The 25,600-nt window shown below is 39.9% G+C and overlaps 1 protein-coding gene across 1 annotated transcript in view; it reads left to right on the top strand.

The window, feature by feature from the left end:
• The first annotated feature begins 289 nt into the window (after positions 1–289).
• Positions 290–25,600, top strand: part of MED13 (mediator complex subunit 13) — a 56,493-nt gene continuing 31,182 nt past the window's right edge. Inside the window, exons 1-3 of the mRNA XM_086624908.1 lie at positions 290–402; positions 2,363–2,597; positions 12,172–12,340. Coding sequence (XP_086481034.1) covers positions 337–402; positions 2,363–2,597; positions 12,172–12,340 — 470 coding nt within the window. The 5' untranslated portion in view covers positions 290–336. The remainder of the gene's footprint in view (positions 403–2,362; positions 2,598–12,171; positions 12,341–25,600) is intronic.

Raw genomic sequence — 25,600 nt, 5'->3', positions numbered from 1 at the left:
CCCTTCCACGGTGGCTTTACCCCCAGTTTGATATCCAGAAGAAGAGAAAACGTTCCGAGTTTCTCTTATTTTTTAAAATTTTATTTTTTTTTTTAATATATTTTTTACCCCCCCCCCCCCCTTTCCCCCCCTCCGACACCACTCTCCTCCCGGCTTATTTATCCTGCCACTATTTCGCGTGCCTGTATGTAAATCCCGTATTTAATTGCATTATTATTTGTGCGCGTGCAGAGCCGCCCCCTCCCCCCTCTCCCTCTCGGTGTCTGTCTCTCTGTCTGTCTCTTTCTTTCTCGTCGGAGGCTGTGGGATAATGGCGTGCGGGTTGTGGCTGTGAGGATGAGTTCCTGCTTCGTGCCGAACGGGGCCAGCCTGGAGGATTGCCATTCCAACCTCTTCTGCCTGGTGAGTGCCGGCCGCCGGCGCGCACACCCGCTCGGGAGACGGAGGGAAAGGGAGAGAGGCTGGGGGAGGGGGGGAGGGGGAGAAGCAGCCATTTTTAGCAGAGCTTCTGCTGGATGAGTCCTCGGAGCAGGCCCTGCCTGCAGCCAGCCACCTCTCCGTGCCCCTCCGGGTCCCCCTCCATCGCTGGCCTCGCCCCTCCCTCCGCTTTCTTCCTGGGCACTATCCTCCCCGCAACTCGCCTTTTCCTCCGCTTTCCTAGCCTGCAACTTTTCCTCCTTCCTCCCTAGCTTCCCGTCTCTCCTCAACGTGATATTTCTCGCAGGAGGCAAGGAAATCCGCTGCTCCTTCTCTCTTTTTTTTTTTTTTTTTTTTTTTTTGTATTTTCCAGCCCCATATCTCAGAGAACTTTCTCTTTTCTCTCCCTGCGAGTGACATCCCAGGCAAATCTGAGCCGAAGCCTCCCTTCTTGCCTTTAAAGCGATCTCTTTTTTGCTGCTCGTTTTTATTCTGGAGGGCTGCTTCTGGTGATGTGCTCTCAGTGAAGCGGTGGTGTCTTTATGTTTTGTGGTGCACCATTTTGTAGCCTTTTAAACCCAAGTGTGGAATCGTTCGAATTGTTGACTTTGGTAGCTCCCAAAGTAAATTTGATTTAGCTGGACTGTGATGCAATTCTCAGTGGCTGTGCTGAGCTGTTTCGTCTGCTTTTTAATGCAAATTAGCTAATCTTAGCTGCCTGCCTGATATTTATTATTCTAGAGATTGCTATAAGTAAAAATCCGTGCCAAGCTGTGGTACTAGTATTTTTGGATGGAGGGGAATTTGGACAGCCTGAACGTGTCTGCAGCCTGCACCGGGGCTGCACATCCATCTTAGCGGTGCATTTTAAAATCTTAAAGTCTTTCTAAAGTATCAACTGTTGCAGACTCCCTACCTTTCATCTGTATTGCTTCTCCTTCTGAAGGTAGGAAGGCTGCCATGTTAGGTTTAAACGTTGCAGCAATCTTTCGTGTGTTGTCAAATTGGGAAGAAAAAAAAAAAATTAGTGATTTCTTAGCAAATGCCAGCTAACCTTGTTCTGCCTTCTCAGGGAACCCGGGGCAGTGCCTCCCCTGTGTGCCTTAAGGGGACTGTGCTCCAGTGAAAAAACTTAGCATTAAAACTTGGTGTGGTATTGCATTGTAGATAATCCAAGAATTGTCTATTACCCACTTCATACAGTAGTAACTCTTTTCCTTCATAAAGTCAAATGAATTTTTGCCCAGAAGGGGATTGAGTGGATCATAACCAATGTGGACGCAAGTCGGAGGTATAATTTAATGACAGAAACAGAATTTAAATTCTTGAGGTGTGAGAAGTGAAAAGCGTGATTGCTCGTGGTGAAATAGGTGTGCTTGAGAGGCTTCCTGTGTGAGAAACAGAGAATATTTTACAATGGAGAAACTTGTGAGATTTTTCCAAAGTAGCAGTTGACTGGAAGAATGTATGCTTGAGTTGGATTTACTGTATTACTGATTTCCTCAGAGTAATCTTGGGTTGGAAAGATAGCGCGTGCGTAAGGAAGCAAAAAGAAAGACGTTCTTTGCTAGGGCAAGTGTTTAGTAGATTAGACAGTTGCAGTCTGCAAATAATTACATTATTCACTTGTTTTTCACTTTTTACGTTTTAAACCAGATCTGGCTTTTCTCTCTGTAATCTTAAAGCTGCAGTGAAATTGAACAGCCCTTGCTTTACTGCAGTTGTTAAAGGAGATTTTTAAAACAGGGTTCCCGGTCATTTCCAGTTTGTCTTCTAAGGTGCACCAAACTTACAAATATGGGTTCTGTTATTTTTTTTTTTTTATTAATCCTTATTTTCTTCCTTCCACTCGCCTCTTCCTGTGCCATATCTTGTTTCAGCAGGATGTTTCTGTTGGGGATGTACCTACTCCGATGTCTGACAGTTGTTCTTTTCTTTCCCTTAGGCTGATCTAACTGGGATTAAATGGAAGCGATATGTATGGCAGGGTCCAACATCTGCCCCGATTCTCTTTCCGGTCACGGAAGAGGACCCTATTTTGAGCAGTTTCAGTCGCTGTCTGAAGGCGGATGTACTCAGTGTTTGGCGCCGAGACCAGAGGCCTGGACGCAGGGAGCTATGGATATTTTGGTGGGGTGATGACCCCAACTTTGCTGATCTTATTCATCATGATCTCTCAGGTAGGAGGAAATTAACACCCTTTTTTTTTGGTCAGTGAAAAAATGCTGTTACTCCATCTATACTAGATGGACTGTCATCCATAGATAACATAAATTTATTTCTGCAATCTGTGTCAAATTATTACAGCAGTGCAGTGGTCAGAGAGCTGCTGTCTGTGTTTAGGTGCTCTTGGACTGTTAGATTTTCAAGAAACAGGCTTTTGCTCCCCATTTATTTATTTTGAAAAAAACACAAGCTATAAATTTTGGCAGCTTCTTCACGAGAAAGCTGTGCCTAAAGCTGTGCCTGTGATTCAGAAGTGGTGTCTTAAACATGTTTGGATAAGATCCCTTTTGTTGGGCAATTAGAACTTTCAAATTCAAATACTAAACCCCATTTTATTATGTAACAAGAATTGTGGAGATCTGGGCAACTCTTGAACCGTATTGAGTTGTTTTGATTGGAGTTCAGATCATTGGTAAGAAACCCTCAAAAGAAGGCATGTGAAATTAGCGTGGTGTTTTCATGAAAGAATCTCTAATCCTTGTGTTTTTGTGACTTCTCTCTCCCCCTTTCCCAGTTCTCTGAACCTGTACCTGCTTTCAAACTCAGACTTTTGAAAGACTGACAGTATTTGTCTTTTTCAATAACGTTGTACTTCAAATTTGGTGCTCTGTTTTGAAAGTGTTTGCTTGTTCTCAGTTCCCAAAGTAGATGGCTTTCCAGTTGCTTATGAGTAAGGTGACGAAGTTAGGTTTTTAAACTATCTATGTAGGTCTAGTGGTGAGACTACACTAATTCTAGAAAAAAACCCAGACACATCATTGCAATTTCCTTTCAAATAACGTATGGTATTCAGATTACCGAAGTGTAAAATGAGACCAAGGTTTGGTGACCTGGTAACCAGAAATTGTTAATGCTGCCGGTGTTTGTGGATAGCTGAGGAGCAAATATGAGTTTGAAGTGTCACTGAGGAAGTTGACTTGAAACAAATTAATAGTGTGTGGAATTTTCATACAAAAATAATATGATCCAAAAAACAATTGACACACTGAAACGGTGTTTCTTTCTTCAAACAATTGACTTCGAAGATTGGGATGTTGCTCATGTTCCCATTTGTCTTGGAACTAGAAATTTTGCATCCCAAATGGCGCTTATGTTGTAGGTTGCTTGATATTTCAGTGCTTTTAAGGCTTCCTTATTTTGCCCTACGAACAACCTTAGTCTTGAGCTGCGGGGAACATCCTTTGTATGACTGGGATGTAACTTAGACTAAATGCTATTTTTGGCCTGGGCCTGCCCGGAGCAAAGACCAACACTTGTGCAAAAGTGTCTGTGTAAATTTTATAGGCTGCTGGCTCGTGCGATTAAATGGAGACAAATACATTGCATTATTTTTTTGGGGTGGAAGATCAAATAAAAGTTAAGCTATTTCCAGAGTGCATTTCTGCACTACCTGGCCATCAAAATTATTTGTTTGAGTAAGTTTCTTTGCCTTCTCTCTTGAATTTATCTACGAGTGATTTAGTCTAGAGGAACCTTTTGAAAATAGCGGTGTTTTGTAGCTGAACTTCCAGATCAGCGTGTGTTTATGCTTTTACAGAATTACACCTTGGCACAGGTAGATGAGCACGTATCATCCTAGGTATTTATCAACTCCTAACATCTCTCAGGGTATAAGGGAGAGATAGTAGAGGATTAGAGTCTCCCAGCCATGTCTTTGCAATTGTTTTGGGTATTTATTTCCTTTGTTCAGATCACCTGTGGATGTCTGCGCTTCAGTAGAGCGATTCCATGTGTCTTCCTATTAGATATTTTTCTACATAAATGTGTATCACTCTTGAGACTGTTTCCCCTGTCTATACGTAGCTGTGTCTGATATCTTGGCTTTTCTAAGGCATGTTTTCCTCTCCTTTTAATCAAAAAGAGACATTATAATCTCTTAGAGTGTATTAGTCTGCTTGGCTCTTCTGACCAGAAGTTGATAAAGATGTTAATCAGCTAGATGGTGGAGGAGATGGCTGAGGAGTGCCTGCACCTGCACTTCTTCTCGTTCCCGTTACACAAAATCTTAATGCGAACCTCATACAAGAAAGAATTATGGCTGAACCCAAACAATGTTATCTGACCCTTGTCATAGACCTAATGGATTTTTTTCATTGGTGGACAGTTTCTCCTAGTAATTCACGCTGCCCTGTTCTCCCGATGATTGCTTGTTACATTTTCAATGGGAAAGATAAATTGCTTCCTGGCAAGGGCTTGTTACCTTTGGAATTGATTGGAAATTGTTTACTGCTGACTGTTAAGGTGCTGCCTCATTTAGAACTTTTCCACTTGATAGGTGAAGAATTGTCCTGGGGAATGGGGCGAGGGAGGAAGAGGGGCCAAGAGCAGTCTGTTGCTGGTGGTGTTTTCTTTATTGCCTATGGACAGACTTTTCTTGGGAAGTGGGCCTTGAGCAAGCTGTAGTTAGAAATCTGCCAGGGCAATGTTGGTAACTTTTTATTTTGGCTTCCTTTGGGATGAAGTGATGCCGGTCACGGAAAGGCTGGTATTTTGATAGTTGTTGACTTTTTTTGTAACTTGTAGTTTCAGTGAACAGTGATGTTCAGTGACTGGAACTCATCTTGGTTATCAAGCCTTGGGGATTTGAAATATGGCAGCCTTTAAGTATCCTTTTGTCCCCTACAGAGCGCCTTTCCAAGATCACCTCAAGAGGGAACATGCAGTTTGGTGGGTGCACATCTATGCATATCAGATTAAAAAAATAGCTTCTCTCTCTCTTCAGCCTGTTCATTCTAGAAGTTCATTCTTTGCCCTAGAGACACGTCTGAATGTCTGCTACTGGCTATATCTGAATCCTCGTATCGAGCCTTGGATAGCTGTCTTGTTGATGGTCAGGGTTTGTTGTTGCCTGGGGGCATGTCAAAAGGAGACTTGTTCAGAGATGCTGATTGATCAGTAATATTGACTTCACTCAATCATATTTTTTTTCCTTCCCTAGGAAGCCACTTACTGTATGTAACACCAAAAAAAAAATCCAGTCTATTTCTACTCCAACATAGCTAGAGGCAGACAGAAGTTACTGAAATGTTATTTTGGCCTCTAACAACCTCAAAGGTTATGTTTTTGTTGTGACAGTGAGGCTTGATTGTAGTAATCCGTGCAACTCAAACCTTAAAGTAGGACATCTCTTCAAATTTCGGAAGGCAACGGTCTCTCACTGCTCTTATCAGTAGTTGTTTTATCAGATAGGCTCTTTCTTGTTTCCAAGTGGTTACCTGTATGCTTGGAGATTTTTTTAAATGGCAGTAGATGGTTTCAAACCTCAGAACGGTTGGGTATGAATTATGTACAAGACAAAGTCCCAAGGAAATGGTTACAATTTGATTAATGCTTCGATGGAGGAATGCTTCCAGATGCCTTTGACCTTCAAATTGCATCTTTTAAATGGTAAGCTATAAGATGCATCTTTTTCGTCTGATGTCTATTAAATCTTATTAATTTACTTTAAAAATTAAAGAGTTTTCCCTGTACCTGTCATATATCAAGTTAATCAGGTTTTGTTTGCTGAACAGTCTTCCTCACGTTCCTCACAGAAAATGTATAAATGTATAAAAATAATGCTAGTCTTAGCTCCTTGCTGGGCTTGTAGGAGAGCTTGAAGGAATAAGGAGAAGGATCTGTGTGCTGGTGCTTGTCCCTTGGCATTGTGCGGTAAAAGCAGCAGCAGTCATGGCAGCAGAGACTTCTCTGTGTCGTGTAGTTCTCACTATATGGGCACTACAGCTCAAACCCTTGTCTCCAAACAAATCTGTGGATTGGTTTGTGCTGATGGCAGCACTGAGTGTCTGGTTACTGTGACACAATGGCAGCCGGGGCGCGAGCCGGTTGTCATACCCAGGGCTCTGCAGCAAGCCTGCCAGTGGCAAGGACTTGGCAAAGTGAGCTTTGAAGATAGTTCAGCTGGTGGCTTGTGGTTTTTTAATAACATTTGCTTACTAAGGCCATTCAACTCCTACCAAGAAAAAGGATGCTTCCTTAAAAATCTTGCACCGGGTCGGTGCGGTGAGCTGAAGTAACTCGTCGGCAGTGGACACGTGTGTCCCTGTGTGTGTAACACCACAGCTGTTCCTGCTGCGTGCTGCGGTGGTGCTTTAGTGTTTCTTCAGTCCTTCGTGTTAGAGATGTGTCCACTTCAGCAAAACTGCTGATGAGCATCATGCAAACATTACAGAAGCAGTGTTGGTAAAGCTCCTGAGACTTGGTGTGAGTGCCAGGTCAAAGATGGTGTTTAACTCTTTTCCTTTTTCCTTCTGACCAACACGCGTGTGGAATACCTGTGGAGTAAGGTGGAAAATACTTTGTCACAGTAAATGAGGGTTTTGGGGTGTTACGTTGGTCCTATGTACAATGTGACACGTGTAATATACTGTATAAATACGAGCAGTAACTCTGAGGGCACTAAGGGCTAAGACTTAACAATATAAGTAAAATGTATCCGCATACAGAATTACTCAAAGACCATGTGGAGGGGGATATTGGAACGCTTAGCTAGAAAGTTTTTCAGCTTTGCTTTTCTTGTGGCCATGCAGCCCTGCCCAGCCAAATTTACACCCAACAACTGGCGAAGGAAAGCTGTTACCTTGTTATCCTTGTAAACAGGCACAGCTACACACTTACAAAGAGGCTGTCCTTTTAAAATTTTGGTATTTCAAAAAATATTCTGCTGGATAGAGAAGACATAAAGCCCACATATGTGATCCTGGTAAAGGGTGAGCACTACAAAAACTAACTGGTATTGGTGCTGAATATTTTGAGTATGGTATTTTGGACAGTAGGTCATGTTTGGCTTCTCAGTTGATGAAATTTTTCAGCTAGTTTGGATATCTAGAGTCTTGTATCTTGACTCTTTTCACTGAATGCGGATAATGGATCCAACTCTACTGGAAACACTTCAGTTGCCTTAGGTGGATTCTTAAGTTGGTATTTTTGAATTGTATTCGGTCCCTTTTTTCCTACTAAATCTGTTGCTTCTTACTTATTTCATAAGGGGCGTAGGCCCTCAAAATTATTTTTCAATAGGTTAACTGGGTAGTTCTTGCTTTGAGGAATTTTATTTAATCCTAAAGTATTTGAATTTAAAAATATGTTTTGGGTTTTTTTTTTAAATAGAAAACTTTACTTGAAGTATTTCTGTCGTATTATTCCAACATTGCATACAGCAGCGATTTCACGCTGCTTTGCTTATTATACTTGTAATCTGGAGCCTGTACAGGGAGTCTGATTGTATAAATCAGTTTTGCATCAGTCTATTTCTGTAACTGGCGTGCTGTCAAACGATGTCAAAAAGGAAGCCTGGGAAGGTAAGTAATACTTCCAAAAGATGCATCTCAGTCGTGATACTCAGGAATGGATTTTTCCTCTGTGTAATTGAAGTAACTCAGAGTTGGGGGGGAGAATTGTAGTCCAAAGTGGTGACTTGACTGTGGTTTGCTTCTTTGCGTAGTTTATTTTAGAGGTTCATTAAGCATTAGGAAGATATTTTTAATAGTATGGTAAACATATTCAGCCTTTTCAAGAGTTGATGCTTATGTGGCCAGCTATGTGTTAAAAGGAAGAAGGGGGAAAGTCCACATTCTTTAAAAGTGTTATTGAAAATGTCATTTATAATACTGTACATTTATCTGTCGCAATGTAGCTCAAGAAATTAAAAACTGGCATTCTTGCAAAAAAAAAAAGGCAAAGATCTATGTATTTGTTAGCAAGCTTTGATTAATAAATTTAATAATTTATAGCAATAACTTAATAATCAGTAAAAATGACCTTTGCTGTTTCAGGTGAACTGCATGAAGAATGTAAAGTGGAACATAAAAGTACTGAAAGCAAATAGCCTTCTAGAACTGTGTAATTAAAATGGGGTGGTGGTAGTATCAAGAAGGTGTTGGCTGAGAAAAGTTTGTTATTTATGTGTGGTATGAAATTTGTTTTTTTTCCTGGACATTATTTCTATGAATTCTTCATTTCCTGATAAATTTTAGCTTCATTTAAGGGAAACTCTCCACTTAATATGCGGTGTAAAGAGGGAGGGAACAAAATTAGTTCTTGTGGGATGATATTTGTTTAATGGACTGACATAAAAGCATGTCACAGAGGAGCTGAGTGATTTGGACAGCTAAGAGGACTAATCAAAACCAAAATGTTTGTAACCTTCAGGTTGCCAGAGCAGTTTGGTGGATAGCACTCGTATGAAGTGAAATTGTGGCTTCACACCTTCTTTAAATGAGTCAGCAACTTATTTTGGTTTATTATCACTGTCAGATTGAACAGCTGAAGTTAATTGTGTTTAAGAAAGATTAGAAGGCAAAAGTGCTGCCTCTTCTCTGTCTTTTTTTAAAAACGATTTACTTTGTACAATATCTGTTAAGTAGGAGGATTTTTCTCATGTCGAGAAACAACAGTTTGAATGAAGGAGAAAAATAACTGGGAGATGTGAGCAGATGTCATTATTTCTCTCCTTCCATCCACCACTCTAAGAAAGGGGGGAGGGGGGAAGGACTAAATAAACTTCAAAAAGACACAGAACGCTTACTGCTGGGTTTTTTGCATGAATTTGAATAATGTTCTGAAATGAGGGTATCTTTAACTGTCATTTTATTTAACCTTCCCTTTGTATAGCAAGATGCACTTCAGTTTGAACAGGTGGGGTTTTTTTTGGGTACCAGACATTGTTCCTGATCAGTAGGCATGCTTACAGCATACTGTCTTTTTAATTATTAGTTTTTTAATTGTAATTTCCATCTAATGCCTCACACTTTCCCACATAACCTGCTCATCTAAGAGCTCTCCACTTCAGCCATAAAATAAGACAGCTGGGAGAGCTCTTAAGAATGACAAACTTGTGGCAAGTTCTTGCATGTGAAATTTTGTTCATGACTTGGTTGCCAACACAACTATACATGTTAAATGAAATACCTAGCACTTTGTGGTGCCTTCAGAAAACTGAAACCTCTCCTTTGTGTCCATAGTACGACCACCAAAATACACGCTTTGAATTACACTGCAGTGTCTTTGCAATTTCAGCATCTTCTCATTGATACACTAATATGTCAGAACGAAATTAGGCATAAAGGCTGGAAATAGCTCTTTCTATTTCCTCTTATAATAGGTAGTTGATGCAGGGGATGTTCTTAGGGGTTTTTTTTTGTTGTTGTTGTTTTTTTAAGAAAATTACAAGAGCTTTATAGAAACCAACTATTTAACCTTTGAAATGGTGTGGAGTTTATTGTGCAGTTAAAGTCCAATATCATTAAGCTTTGTAGTTAATGTTTGCTCTATTGAGCTGCTTGTTTGCCACCAGTTGAGCAGTATGTGCTGAACAGCAATGCTGCCTGTGGGATAGAGCTGCTGGTTTGTGCAGTCCACAAATCTCCCAGCTGGGGAAAAATGTGTCCTGGCACAAGCCTTTTATACCCTTTGACTTTGGACCTGTGCTGCTTTTTGTTGCAATCTTGTACGATGTTTCTTTAGTGAGTTACTATGTTCTCTCCTAGCTTTGTGGCTTTTTTTAAATTGAGTTTTTGCTGGACCTCAAACCTGGAATAGGGTGGTGGGTGGGAAACTCATGGTGAGGTCTCTTGTTTAGGAAATGCGGCTCCTTGCTTTTCCTTGTCTCTACCAGAAAACTATTTCATGTTGTGATTCATCTGTAATGATGCACACCTCTTCATTTATGAATTATGGGGCAGGTCTGTTTACTCTTCTTCTGTCCCTCAGAGAAAAGGATACTGGGAGTGATTTTCTTTTACTCACAATAGTGGTCTTGGTTGGAAACGTACTTTCATTTGTGTGGAATCTAGCAGTAGACAGATATGTCCACCACCTTCTGGTTGCAATACTATCTTGAAATTCCTTTCTCTGTCCTCTTTATCTTAGAGATTGTTTATTGTAATGACAGTAAGTGTCTTTCTAAGTAAAACTTAGGTGTCTGATTTTCTACATGCTCTCTAATTTAAGGATATTGAGACTCTAGTTAATACTATTGCAACCTTTTAAGCCTGTAAGTGGCTTCCAGATAAAGGTGAAGGGGCTTATTTCAAAGGGGGATTTAAAATGCAAGGGCTTGGCTGTGTTACTGAGGTTTTCAGCCCATCGAGCAAACCAGCAGAGAGCTGTTTGAACCAAAATCCTCCATGAAGGAGAGATGAGCAGACAGGTCACTATGGTAAGACCTGTTGTTCAGCACCAAACCCGAACCCGAGCCTTGCGCCTTGGCGGTGTGTGGGGAAGGCACGAGGGGTGATGAATGTGGGATGTGAGCAACTTCTTCTAACTTTGAACTCTGGGTGGCGGTTGGAGCAGATGACCTCCACAGGTCCCTTTCAACCTAAATTATTACGTGACTATCCAGAGACTGAAGTAAAAATACGTCTCCTTATCTATGTCAGACAATCTTCTAGTCTCTGCTGCTACCTGGAGTACAAAAGCAGTGGCATTATAACTCTGCTGGGTTAGTCCAAGGAGACCGGTAGCAGGTCCTTAGGGACACGTATCAAACACCATACACAAGGAATTGCAGGCCTCATGGTAAGACCTGGTTGCCAGTAGTTTAAGGACAAGATCTCGAGTTTTCATGATGTCACATACATACTGAGAGGAGCTTTCACACGTCCCTCATTTTATTTGTGTAATATAACCGTAGTGCCATTGTGATTCCCTGGACCAGTGCATATACTGGTAGGGCCTGTAAGCTGTGTTCAAACACTGATCATGCACCAGAGTGGTTGAAGTGGTTACAGCTTCTTGTCATCAATCTTGCTTCCTGATTTGGCGAATCGACTTGGCTTGTGTAAGCTGGATTCCATGACTGTGTGGGATTTGTGGGGCACGTAAGATCTCGGTGTTTCACTTCAGAATCCTGTCAGGAGGAACTGGGCTTTGTCTTCCTGCTCACTGTTTTCTGTTCTGTGTACAGATCAGAAAGCAGGACTAGCCTGCTTAAATATATTTGGGTTTTTTATTTTGAATTAAAAAGAAATATTGCAGTTGTGAGAGTCTTCTGGGGAGAATCAGGTTGCTCTCACCAGTTTTCTGAATCTGAGTTTTACTTTTTTTTTTCTTTTTTTTTTCCCCCCTCCTTTAGCAAATTGATGAATACTAGGAGTCAGTTGATCAGTGCTTGTGTCCAGCTTTCTTCAGTCAATGGTAGCTAAAGACACTAGGATATATGAAAAGTTTGGCTTTGGGCAATTTGTTTTTTAGCATAATTGTCAGCTAACTCTTCAGGATAAGTAATTCAGACTACCCAAAACACAAGCCACCTTGCCGACAGATCGGTGCACAGTGATCTTGCAGGCTGAGATATGTAACGTACTGGTGCTGGCTGTTTCCTGTTGTGTACAAACAGCTGTTGAAGAGGTTTTTTTTTTTATAATGTGAGCAGAATTATTATCTGAATGTTACAGGCTTTTTTTGGTTGCATGTTGTGCTGTGGATGTCTTAAAAGCTTGTGGGAGAGAAAAGGATGTTGTGATATGCACATGAAATAATAGGGTGGAATTCAATGCTAATTTATTTTTTCCTTTTGCCTTACAGAAGAGGAAGATGGTGTTTGGGAGAATGGACTTTCTTACGAATGTCGCACTCTGCTTTTCAAAGCTGTTCACAACCTGCTGGAGAGGTGTTTAATGAATCGGAATTTCGTGCGCATTGGGAAATGGTTTGTGAAGCCTTACGAGAAAGATGAGAAACCTATAAACAAAAGGTAGGATGTCTTATTTTGCTCTATTAAAGAAGTTATAGGATTTATTTAGGCTTTGTGCTAGAAGACACATTCAATTAAGAGCACTCTGTTTATGGCTTATTTGGGAACCTGGATCTCTGATTTTTCTTGTTTTTCTTCCTTTTTGGAGTTCTTCAAAAATTCCTTATGATGAAAGGAAGTAATACTCAAGGTAGTAGGCAGTCTTTTCTGTACTGATACTCGTATATAGACCATGGATAATAGGGATATTGGAAAAGAAGCTTGAGCTTTCTAGAAATGAAGAAAAGGATAACAGCATGAAGGGATACCTGCTCTGGATTTGCCAGTATAGCAACTGGGACTAACTCTGATTGTAAATACTGAGAAAGACTCATTCTTTGAGCGAGTGGGATCTAGTGTGCTATTTACAGGCACTGCATGAGGTTTCAATAAATTATGTCTTGGAGATGTTGAGAAGAGAGTTGGAAATGTCTACTCCTGGTCAGAAAGGTTGTCTGGGAGCACTGGTGTTATAAGAATAAATGTGGCCTCCACATTGAGGGGGAGGAGGGTGAGAAGAGAATTTTTGATCTAAATTGGAAGGTCTTCTTCTCATGGTTCTAACGTGGTTTGACACGGTCTATGTTGCCTAGCAATAAATAATGAAATGAATAAAAACTAGGTTAGCTGGAACAAGTTTAATCGCTGTTCCCAAATCAGCTTTTAAAATCCAAAGTAATTTAAAGCTTAGACGATGTTTTTTTTTCCGCATGTGAGGTTTTTTTTTTTTTTCTCTGTGTGTGTATGTGTTAAATCTTGCATGCAGGAAATTTTGAGATCAGTGGCTTTGGTTTTTGGGTGTGGAGTTGGCCATTGTTGGCATCTTCTACAATAAATTTAAGCTTGAAAGAAAATTAGAGCTGTTTGAGAGCAAAAGAAGCAGAAGCATATGCTTGTATGTGTTTCTATTAGCAGTTGTGAACTGCTGCTTTTAATTTAGGTATAAACTTGTCCTTTAGTTCTAGGCATCTCTTTCTCCATGCTGGTCAGGGCAAATGTTTCCTCTCTGGGGTGTTCTTGTCCATCCATTTCTTCTGTGTGTTGTTGCTATAAATCAATAGTAAAGAGTTTACTTTTAACTGTTTAGGCCAATATTGGCTTGGCACAGTCTGGGCTTTCCTCATTTGAGGAACTGGTTTTCTGAATTGCCATTTGAAACTACCATTAGTTATGTCATGGCATCTCTTACAGTAATTCTATAAAGCTCTCTGCAGCAGCTGGAAAAGCTGATGAAAGCTTTTAAAATAAAATAGCAGTGTTTGTTTAATTTGGAGACTGATTCTTTTTGTAAGAAGGTCAGGTCAGCATGCTTGATGAAAATAACTAAAGGAATTGTGTGCTTACCCACACAACTACTCCATCGTAAGTATTCCGGAACTACTGGAAAAACACGTAGAAAGATTTACACAGGTCTGTGTAAAACAATTTCTTTGTAGAGAAGTCTCAATGTTTTGTACCAGATAGCTCAATACCACATGATATTCAGAGCCCTGGCGTTTGTGAAATGAAGTGGGGGGAATGCTTAACAGATCTCCATACTCTTGGCATGTTTGGCTCATCCCTTCTGGGAATATCTGTAATTTGGATAATCTATACTCTCTGTAAAGTTTGGCTTTTCAGAGATATCAGTTCAGGCCTCTGCTGCTCCCAGCAGCTCCCTGTGGGAGAAATCCAAGCGATTGAGACAGGTGTTTTGTGATACCACCTCTGTAGCTAGAAAATGTGTCGCTCTGTGGTTGAGGAGGAAATGTTGAGTGGAATGGCTTGAGTGGATTTTGGTCTCTTGTATAAATAGGAATACTCTTCTAGTCAAAAGGGACATTTCTCTTTTATCAAATGTTAAGCGTGACACTGCAGCAAACTCAACGTAAAAGGACTTGCAGCCTGGCCAGAAAATGCTCTGAATGTTGCACCCAGGGTCCTAATGTTTCTTCCTAGACAACTGGTATTAAGGTTTATTTTTAATTTGTTCTAGATAACTTTTGCATATCTTTCCTTCCTTAGGATCCATTTAATCAGCAAGATGAACACTAAGTTGTATCTTTTTGTAGACGTGACTGATTTAATTAAAAACCAAAACAAACTACCAACACCCTCTCCCCAAAGCCATTCTCTGATCATGATTGTGGATGCACATATCTTCAGAATCAGAACAGTTTTGAAGCTATGTTTTTGTCTTTTGGGCATTTTTGCTATCTTTCAAGTAATAGGAATAGTAATATTCGTAATACTATTCTCCAAAGCATGTCATACCAGCTTCTTGATGAAGGAAGAATGGAGTCTTTTTCGGAATGCTTTCTGTTTCTTCCTCCCTTGGGGGGGGGGAAAAAAAATATCTCTTGGAAAAGTAGTGCTTCTGCCATGTAGAAGTGGCCACAGATGAGTGTGACAGGTATGGCATCTGTCACAGGGATTAAAGCATTCCTGTTTGGGAAGGTTGTAATTACTTTTGTGTGTTGCTTGTGTTGATTACATGTGTATCTCATTCTGAAGGAAGAAAGAAGTTACTCTTGATAGCGTTGGTGTATCTGTATTCATCCTTGCAGCCTTAGAAAACATTGGATAGTGGGAGAAGTGCAGGAGGAAACTGTGTGTACCCAAAACCAGGAAGGTTTTGCCCCACTGCCTGGTATCCCCGCACAAGTGGTGTCTTGCTTCACTTCAGACCTTGCTCCTGTTATCTTTAGTGCCTATTTCCATCCTGTGTTGCTGTGGATGCTTCGCTTTCTTTGGGACTGTTCCTTTGCATTAACATTCAGAAATCCTGAGTGTAGAATTCACGTGCCTGTACAATTTAGAGGCATTTAGTGTGCTGGGGATGCAAAGTCTGCTGCCAGTTTGCTTCAGATCAGAGTTTATACTACCCTGCACTCTGGGGCTTGGCTGGGCACTGTGTAGACTTGTTCTCTGTACATTACAACTGCAGATTTCGATAAGGTTGGCTGTTCTTGCTGGCAATCTTTAGTGTCAAAGACTGATTCAAAACTGAGAAGTCAGTGCTTTTGATGGTGGTGGTAACTTCTCAACGTTGAGCGATGTGCGGGACTTTAGTCCCACTCTTTCACTTTCTTTCTCTTTGAAGGATGTGTGGATAGAGCTGCTTCTTTCATTAGAAGCTGATCCCATCTGGATTTTTGAGTTCTGTTTGAAAGCATGTGGTTCCAGAATGTGAGCTTTTCTGTTATCAGGTCTCTGACAGTAGAAGTTGGTCACGTTGCACTTTTCATATGTATATGATAGTGCAGCAGACATAAGGCTGTGATTTCTGATAGGTGTTTGGCTGTGACGACAGATCCTCAGGCAACTGTGGCTTCCTGTCTGCTGCTGCATTATTTTTCCTCCTTGTATAAGGTTATATTAGAAAAACAAAGTCCATTTCATCATTGTTGCATATATTTTAATTTTCAAAGGACAGTCCTTAATGTTAGTGAGCTGATGCCACTGTGGCATGTGAGTAGATGACCAAGAAAGTAAGAATTACATAGTTTTAAGAGTTCACGGTTTAATTATGTTTAATGATGTGACTCCTAAAAGAACCAACCAAACTTGTTAAACTAACCTCATATTGTTGTTTAGTATCTCTTAAAAGTTTTGCTGTGGAAGAAGTAAAAACCTCAGACATTTGCATTATACAGTCACACGCTGCATGTTGACAAGGCTGCGAGGTAATAACTGTGACCTGCTCTTCCTTCCCTCCCTCCCCCTTCTTCTCCCCAGTCTAAAACCAGCATGGGGAAAAGTGAGACAGTCATGTATTTGGTGATATTTGATCTGTTAGAACAAGTCACGATTACCATGCCTGAGGAAACTGTCTGAGGTTTTCAAGTATGCTGGTTCCACTTCTGTTTATAGACGGGGCAGGAATGGAGTAGCTGACTCTCTAAAGGGTGTGTGGTGGGTTTCTTGTTGCTTATTTGTAAGTAGGTGATTTTCAGTCTTGAGGAACGGGTGATGGGGGTCAGCAGGAGAACAACAGTGGAATAAAAGACCGAAGAGAAGGTTTTGCTAATGGTCTTAGTTGTAACCAAACGAGAGGCAAAAAAAAAAAAAAATAAAATCATTGCTTTGGTCTTTGTCGCAACCTTTTTCAATCACTTAAAGCAAAGTATGTTACAGAAGCTCAATAATGTGGTTTAAATGCCTGCATATTAAATTACCAAGTTTGACATATAAGAATGTCTCTCTCTCTCCTCCTCTCGAACCTATTGTGCTGTTATTGCCACGCTCAGAAATATGGTTGTGTGTGCTTTATTCAAAAATCCACCCTGTAAATGTATGAGACGGAGATTGTGATCTGCTGCATCCAATTGTCTGTCTGCCTTTTCTGGTTAGACTGCTCAAGTAACAGCCTTTGGATGAGACTTTTCCTCTTGCCAACTGGATGCTAAAATAGTAGTGTATACCTGGAATAAATATAACTAGGAAATTTGTCAGATTAAACACTATTTTAGATACAATTCCTTAATGAAGATTAAATCCGACGCTCCTAATGAAAGTATCAAGCGCTTATGTGGAGGATATCTCCTGAAGTTTTAGTAAGAAGTACAACTTGCTAAACTTTAACACCACTGAAATACCAGTAGGCAAATAATTGCTTAATTCTGATTTTGTGGGAGGATCTGCCAACCTAAAATCTAGAATACTAAAAGCTACTGTATTACTTGTATGGTTGCTTCCCCCTGCCACCCCTTGTGAACAGGAACCAATATAACCAATTGCAGTGGGTGACAAACCAGAACTTGTGTCTGACGAGCTCACTGAAAAAACAAAACACACAAAACCCCCCCACAACACACCCAAAACAAACTAAAAAAAACCCCAACCAACCAACCCAAAAACCCACTTGGAAAATCATTAAGTGATAAGCTTATCATAGCTTACAAAATGGAACTTGCTGCACAGGTTTCACAGGTAATGCTGTTTGTCAGTCTGGTGCAGGATTTTATAATGCCAGCCCACTGTTCTTTTATATTTCATGGAAATACTACTTTATCAACCTGATGTAAATAATAAGTATGTGACTTCATGGGAAATGACTGCTGAAAAGTACTCTAGGTATAAATTTTAGCTTTTTTATAAGCTTTTGTAGATGTAGTTACCTTAGTTTGAAGGTGTTGATAGTTCTGAATAGAAGCGTTTGGTTTTTTGCTCTACCTCATCTTGCCAGGAGGGAGAGGTAAAACCAGCCACCGTGGATTGATTCCTGAGTTTGGTGCAAGTGTGTTGGCGGATCTGACTGCAGCGTGAGGGGTTTATTTTTTCCAGTTGGGCCATGGGAATGGTCTTGCTGCCTACGTCAGATATGTTTAATATTGCTAACGCAAGAGCAGTTCCTCTGAAGGAGATCAGCTATTGTCTGTTGGGTCTTCGCTGCCCTTAAGACAAAGGGAATGCTGTGCTTTTGGTCCTGAGCTCGCATTTCTGCCTTATCCCACTGCTTGGTTACCTTTTCCCGTTTCCCATGGGGTCCTCCTTCAGTAGGAACAGAGTAGTTGGCTTCTTGCTCCCTCTAGAATGATGCTGTGAATTATTAACGAACTGAATGAGGAGATTTCTGGGTGCCAAAGCTCAAAAACCTCTTTGTACCTGGGAGAGTTAACTATGTAAGAACAGCGTGTAGCCACAGGTTTTGTGTTTATTTCTATATGTTTGAGACCTTCATAGCTGAAAACTCTGTGGCTCTTACTTGATAATGTTGGAATATTTTCTGTGAAGTCTGCTCCACTCTTTTTGCAGTGTAAATTTCCTCCCTATGTTAATCTTCAGATGAAACAATGTCAACATTTTTTTACAACAGCTCTAATGAGGCTGTTCTGGCATCATGTACCGGCAGGAGAGCAGGTGATGTTTTTCCTTTTGCTGTAGACAGCTGGAATTGAGAGCTGCTGTAAGTAGGACAGTGCAGGATAAACAGCAGGAGCTGAGAGCATTGATCACATGATTGTCTCTTTGGAATATTGGGTTGCTACAGAGACTACAAGCAGACAAATTTAGCACTTTACATCACAAAGCAGTTTTCTCCTATTTAGCTTAAGTTACAGTGGTAGTTGGTTCATTAGGAAAAACAAAAAAAATGGTATGGCTCTTGGTTTTTAGCTTTCAACACTAATCCATGTTCTTTTTGTTCACTGAACAATAAGGTAATACAAAACCCATACAGATACTTTGGATTTTGTTAAATGAAAATTTTATAATGCATTTCAGTTTTGAACTTTGGAAAAAATCTGGCTTAGCAAGATGCTCGTAAATGTTTCAGAAAAGGAAAGAGCAATGCATAGAAAGCTGTTACCCTCTCTTTGAAATAATGTCTAGCTGTTATCTGTTTTCCAAATATGTTCTAGGTTCTTGCTCTTTACAGCACACGTGCATTTCATTGCGAAAGCTTGAGTTCAGATAATTGAGCTTTGTATCCTCAATAATTAAAGGATGCTAAAATATAAGACGACAGGTTTATTAGTCTCATTCAAGTTCTGAAATACAGGAACACGCGCAAACTCTTCTTGTAGTATTGCTTGTCATTGTTTTCTCTGGAGAAATGTACACTTTTTTATGTGTGTGTGTATATATAAACTGCAAGTTGCATTCTGAAAAAAATCAGCTTTGCTTCTTTGTAAGATGTCCTGCTGTAGTTTTAGTAGCCTACAAAAACAAAATTGTTTTTTGTTTCAACCTTGTTTTTATTGGGATGAAGCTAAGCTCATTAATAATGAAGTTATTATAAAAATGTGGAAGTCTTTAGGGTGAATATGACATTCTGGAACACAGGTCGCTTGCTACGTTTGTATTTGTTTTAGTGCACATAACTTGGTTATGGAATAAATAAATATTTTTAACTTGCAGATCTCACTAAAATCAAAACATCCTCAGCTATGTGAAAAATATTTTGGACAGCCTTTTGACAGTAGTCATTAGTGATATGCTTTGAACTGAAAGGTTTTTTTTTTTTTCTACTTTGCTATTAGCTATGTTTTTTGCTTTGCGTTATCATCAAAATCAGCTTTCTGCTATATTTACCTTCATGACCATAGGGAGTTACTCAGAGATGCTTAGAAAAACGTCTGCTGTTCTGTCTCTTTGTCAGTGGTTAGAGGAGTATCCGTATTTTGAGATCTTATTACTTCATGTTGAGATACAGAATATGCAATTTGCTAGAAAATGTAGATAGGCATTGTTTAGATTTCTGCGAGCTTTCACATTAAGGTTATTAATGCCACGGTCTGCTTGAGGTGCAGACCTTGTGGTGGGGCTGATACAAACCCTGATGTAGGGGAACTTGTAGCCAAGGGCAAGAAAGGCATGTTTGTGAATTGATTAATGATGATTCAAACTCTTATCACAGAAAGTAGAAGTACAGTGTAATGAGTATGTATGATAGCATGTTCTTCCTAGAGAACGAGGAACTAATTTCTCTTATCCTCTGTTTTCCTCAGCCTCCAGCGCTTAAACCAAAACAACTGCCCAAAAATAACTAAAACAAAACCAAAGAAAGCTCCCGAAGTATTCAACAATTGAAACAATTTGTGTACTTGCCTTGTGAGGATTGGTTTTTCTTTTCTTTTTCCCTTTCATTTCTTAAATCGAGAAAACTCAAATATGTTTTCCTAGCAATTATTTTTGGTGCTGTGTTAATATAACAGTTTGATTTTAGTATTTTACTTGTTTTATATTTTGCTTGTTACAGCAAACACATACTTAATTTCCTGCTCCTTCCTAGTCTGAATTAAGATTGTGGAGCGTCCTAATTCAGGATTATGGATGGTGAGTGGAAATTGCAGATGCTGTGTTTAAAAATAAGACTGGCTGGTGAAGCAGTGTAGGTGTGGAGGTGGCTGCAGAGAAAGCTTCTCTCCATTAGTGCACTGCAGTGCTGTGGCTATACCTGGAAGATGTATGTAGTCACAAAGAGCTATTTTGAACAAGCACTTACAAAGAAAAGGTGGTGGATGGGTTGTCTTGAGGGAGTTGCTTCTGCTTTTCTTATGTTAGCTGAGAAAGCCTCAAGTGGCTTGGCAGCTTGGCTCTTTCTTCTCCGTGATAAAAAGCCCTAGAGGGTTGCCTGACGAAGAACAAAGCGCAGGGTGCGATGTATTGTAGAAGAGAGGACGGTGTAGTGCATGTTGAGCATGTGGTCAGGTATGTAATTCCTCGAGACTTATTCTTTGGCAGTTACGTTTTGTTTTCTGTCCCATGCGGGTTGCTATAGTGTTCTCTCTCCACCTGGTTAGAAGAAAAAGGAAAAAACAATCAAGTAACTGAATATGAAGGGTCTTAGGGCTTCATGGCGTGTGTGTGTCACCATAAAACTAATTTCTAATTAAATTTTTATTTCCAAAAGAACTTATTTAATTGTGAGAGTGCGTTCTCCAGAATTTACCGTAGAAGGCAACTGTCACCTTTCAAAAAAGAACTTCTTTGATACTTCAGATTTATTTAAGTGGCATACCGAAATAGTCTGTAGTGAAGAATAACTATTTGCAGATGCTTCTATTTGGGCAGTGATGATGCATCAGTTGGAAACTCTCAGCTCTATTGCTGCTGGTGATAATTGTTGTCAGCCAGTCATGATATATTGATTCTTGGTCAAAATGCCCCGAAGGATTCTGGGTGCTGGCCAGTATGTACCAATTTTTGGCAAACACTTTATAACAGTCTGAAATAATAATGCGTATTAATTAGAAACTTAAAACTGTAGCTGATGTGTTCATGCTCCTAAACAAGTTGTGTTTTCCCCCATCGAAAGGGACATCCTAGAATCCGAATTGTGGCAGCCATTAGTTCTGGACAGTAATTAATTTTGCTCCGCAATGTCCTTTTTCCTCATCTAGGAATGGTGCTAGAAAATATATAGTTTATAAGGGTACGGGAAATGTTTTGGTAGGGTTAGCAGTGCTTCGACTCGGTAAGCTGCTCTTGCTTCAACTGAGAAGTAATTTGTGGAGATCATCTAGGAAAATATGAGATGGTAATTATTAAAAAATACAAAAGAGAAAAGAAATAAACCATTCTCTCTTTCAGTTGAAACATTTGGATGCTTTTTTTGAATTTACTATTAAATGTGCTATAGAGTTTGGTTTTTTTAGTTGGAGGCTTCATTCCTTCTGCTGATGTTACTGCAGTCTCCTTGTCTTTCAGCCCTAGTGGGTGCTGATTTGAAGTATGCAATCTAGTGAAGTGTGGATTAGTGAGGTTCTAATACAGCTAATGTTTGTGAAGTACTTTGAAGATATAAAGCTCTACGTAAGTACTAATGTGGAGGGAAAAAACAGACCTAATTACCTTTTTATCAAGGAGGTGCTTTCAGATTTGCTAATGGAGATGTAGAAACCTCATGTATATGTAAATTTTAGCATGCTTTCCCTTCCTGCCTTTCAGTTTTTCTTACAAAGGTAGAAGTAGAAATTGCATTGAAATTTTCCACATCAGTTTCTGTTGCTTTTCACATAGAATCATAATCCTTTGTCTCTGAAATGAAAACATCTTTGTTTTGTATGATTTGAGTGAAGAGGGAGCGTGGGGGAATCAAAGATGTTGTTTATAGCAATGCATCTTAATGGAGTATAGGTGAGGACTGGAGGTTGCTTAAAATAGCATTACTTCCAAAGAGTCTCTCTTTTCCTCCTTCTTTTTCTTGTTTAAAGTTGCTTTTAGTATTGAAACCCGTTCTGACTGAATTCTGGTGTGTTCAGATGAAAATTCACAAAGAATGCTTATTCTGATGACACTTCATAACATCTATATTCAGAGATCAGATGGAAACTGAATTATTGATATTTAAATTCTGAGATTAGGACTTTAATAAAACTAAGTTAATTAGAAATAATAGAAATATTAATGGAGTAACTTCATATTCAAGGTCAGTTGAGAAAATGAGATTTTTGGGAGAACTAGGATTTTGTTTTCAGAATTTTCTGTTAGAATTCTGTTCTCTACTCTTAAATCTTATGTGTGCACATGCAACAATACCTGATTTTAGTTGTAAGAGCACAAAAAAAAAAAAAAAAGGAGGGGGGATCAATAGTAGCTTTAAGACAAGCTATTATTTTTTGCAGTATCTGCACCTGAAGGACTTCACTGATTCTGCAGGCAGGACAGACTCTGTCTGTTGACGTATAGGTATTATTTTTTTCTATATATTTCAGTCATGAGATGCTCTGCACAAATTACCTAGTGATCTTGTGAGCTACTTAAAAAATGTCTGCAAATAAAAGCATAGGATGAACTCTGTGTTGGCAGACAGGAAACCACCAGCTTGCTTTCTGTTACTGTGTCCTTGACTGAATTGTAAAGGTAATTTGCCTATTCTCTCCAAAGTGATAAGTAGGTGAATTTTTTGCTTGATTAGGATTTCTGGCTCTGAGGTGAGTTTCTGAGAATGGGAGAGAAAAATTTAAGAAATGGTGGAGTGTGGTGTGGTTTTTTTTTGTTTTGTTTGTTTGGTTTTTTTTAAATAGGTTATGGTAAGGTTTGAGAAGATTCCTCCTAAACTGAGGTTGAGACGACATTGTGTATGAGCAATCAGTCTCTGGAAACTTCAGGAATTGGAGAATGTATATTAAAAAAAAAAAAAGGCAGCATGCACGTTTAGAGAATTTCTTGTGAAGTCCATAAAATGGTGTATGTAGGGGCATCCAGTAACTAAGAGCTCTGGTTCTTTGTTTTCCTTCTTCCTTTTCTCTACTCCCCTGCAAAGAGCTTCAGTATGATTTTGTGGTTTTTTGTTTTTATTTTTTTAATAGGATTCTTCATTGTATTTCTTGTGATTATTGCACATGCATTGATATTTTCTAAAGTTTTGTAACCCAACAGAAATGATGATGTTAAATATGAAGCAAGATTCTGACCATGACTAGCTAGGAAGAAATGTAATGCTGTGTTTGAGTACATGAAGTGTTAGTTTTGCCTTTCGTGTTAATCTTTAGTTCAAGGAAGACTCGGTGTTTTCGGGAGATACTGTGTGTGCCATGTAGAAACCTGTTACCCTTAGTTGGAGTTTAAGCACAGCACTGTTTTTACTATGTATTTGTGCTATGAAACAATATAGAATAATAGAATGCTTTGGGTCGGAAGAGACCTCGAAGATCATCTAGTTCCAACCCCCCTGTCCTGCAGGGACACCCTCCACTACACCAGGTTGCCCAAAGCCTCATCCAACCTGGCCTTGAACACCTCCAGGGATGGGACAGCCACAACTTCTCTGGGCAACCTGTTCCAGTGCCTCACCACCCTCTGAGTGAAAAATTTCTTCCTTATATCTAATCTAAATCTCCGCTCTTTCAGTTTGAATCCATCACCCCATGTCCTGTCACTACATGCCCTTGTAAAAAGCCCCTCTCCAACTTTCCTGTTGTGCATAAAATGGCTTAGCTGCACCTCTGAAAGCCCTGAAACAAAAACCCGAGGTGGTGTGCATCATTTTGCTGTTGAACACTTAAATTTGTGACCAAAATTAGTGAAAGTTTTGTAATTGGGTTTTCTAGAGTGAGTTGTGCCCTAGCAGATCGGCTCTCCCAGCCATACCAGTAGCTTGCGTGCTGGAGCTGCTTGAGTGATGTCAGCCACAACAATGGCTGCTCTCTTACTTCATTATTTTGTTGGAAACTTCTCCCCTGCTGAGTGGAGGGAGAACAGTTATAATTTTGGGGTGGTTTTTTGTTTGTGTGTCTTTTTTTTTTTTTGTGATTTGGCTTTTGCATGATGACCTTGAGTTTTCCTTGCTGCTTCTTAGGACCAGTTTTGCAGTGTGACGAAATGAAATGCTTCTCTTATCAAGTCAATGCTTCTCTTTGTTTCGGTTTATCTGAATTCCATCAGGTGGCCTGCCCTGTATCTGTGTAATAATGTGGTGTTTACAAGAGAGATAGCTTAATTGCAGTTGAAGTGCATTTAAAGAATATGTGCTTTTATTTTTGAACTTTGCCTCACTTATGCTAAGCTTCTAAATTGCTCAGAACCAAGAACACTATCCATAGCCTCCTTCACCTTAAACCATCTAATATGATTTTAAAGTAAAATTGAATTTGAAGATCAATCTTCAACTATTTGCATAAGGATTAAACTTCAATTGCATTTCCATATAGGAATTTAGTGGTGACTTCACTTGAACTTGAAATCATCAAGATGCTTAGCTCCATCATCACTGCACTTTGGAGACTAACTTTACTGGGATTCCTAAGCACTATGGTATTTCACCTGCAGGGACTATTCTGCCCAGAGTTGGATTACTGCAGCAGTTGTGCTGAGCAGTTGTCAATGAATAGTGGTAATTCACTTTGTACCTCTGGATTTTGGCTTTTCTTTGTTGCTGAAACACGATTAACATTGCAGATCAGCGTACCAGCCTGGACTTGATACACCTGGAAAACTGTGATGCTTCAGCCAGGCCCAGCCACTTAGAGCAGCTCCTCATGGAGCTGACTTCATGGCCTGCTTTAGGTTGCTGTCATAAAAAACGTGCTGTGCTACCTGTTCCTCCGTGAGTGGTTTGTGGGTTCTCTCATCCTTGGAGTGTTTTAGGTCCCTAATTTTAAATCTGCTGGTAGGCACAGCTGTGTGTGTGACGCTGGAGCCTTCTTTCTCTGCATTCTGGTGACTATCCTGGTGGCTGCTCTTTGAGTCTTTGGGGTGAGAGTCAGTCAACTCATTTCTGTCTGTTTTCATACATTGAATGGACTGTGCCAACTTCAGAAACTTTTTTTTTTTTCTTTCCCCTTACTGTTTACAACCCACCATCTCTCTCCAGGTAGAGGAAGGAAATGTCTTAGAAGTGACACTAAAGATGTATCCAGTAACTGCACCAGTGGAGGTGGCATTTTAATAGGGTTGCTCAGTTCTTCGTGCCCTGGAGCTCTGTTTGTGTCTTTTTCAGGAACACAAAACTCCCTTCACGTTCTCATGCTGTAGACTAAGAAATGGGAGCGTTTCATGAGGTCAGGGAGCATGCACGTGATCCTGGGCAGTAGCTGATGGGGTCTGTTTTATTTTTTGGGGAAAGAGTGGTGGTGTGTTCTTATAGTCTTTTTAGGCTGCAGTAGTTCATGGAGTGTCTTTTCCATTTGACATTGCAAAAAATGCACTGGTATCTGCTGGTTTGACTCACGTAATTCAGTCTGTTTTCCTTGACTTGTTCCTTTCCTTTTCCCGAGACTGAGCAGGTGCTCGATGCTACAGATGCTTACAGAGAAGGATTTATTTTCTGTTCAGTAGTTTATGAAGCACATTTAA

Source organism: Tauraco erythrolophus, chromosome 21 (assembly GCF_009769465.1).
Source record: "Tauraco erythrolophus isolate bTauEry1 chromosome 21, bTauEry1.pri, whole genome shotgun sequence".
Classification (NCBI taxonomy): domain Eukaryota; kingdom Metazoa; phylum Chordata; class Aves; order Musophagiformes; family Musophagidae; genus Tauraco; species Tauraco erythrolophus.
The sequence above is the reverse complement of the archived record's forward strand: the minus strand, read 5'-3'. Positions and strand labels throughout refer to the sequence as shown.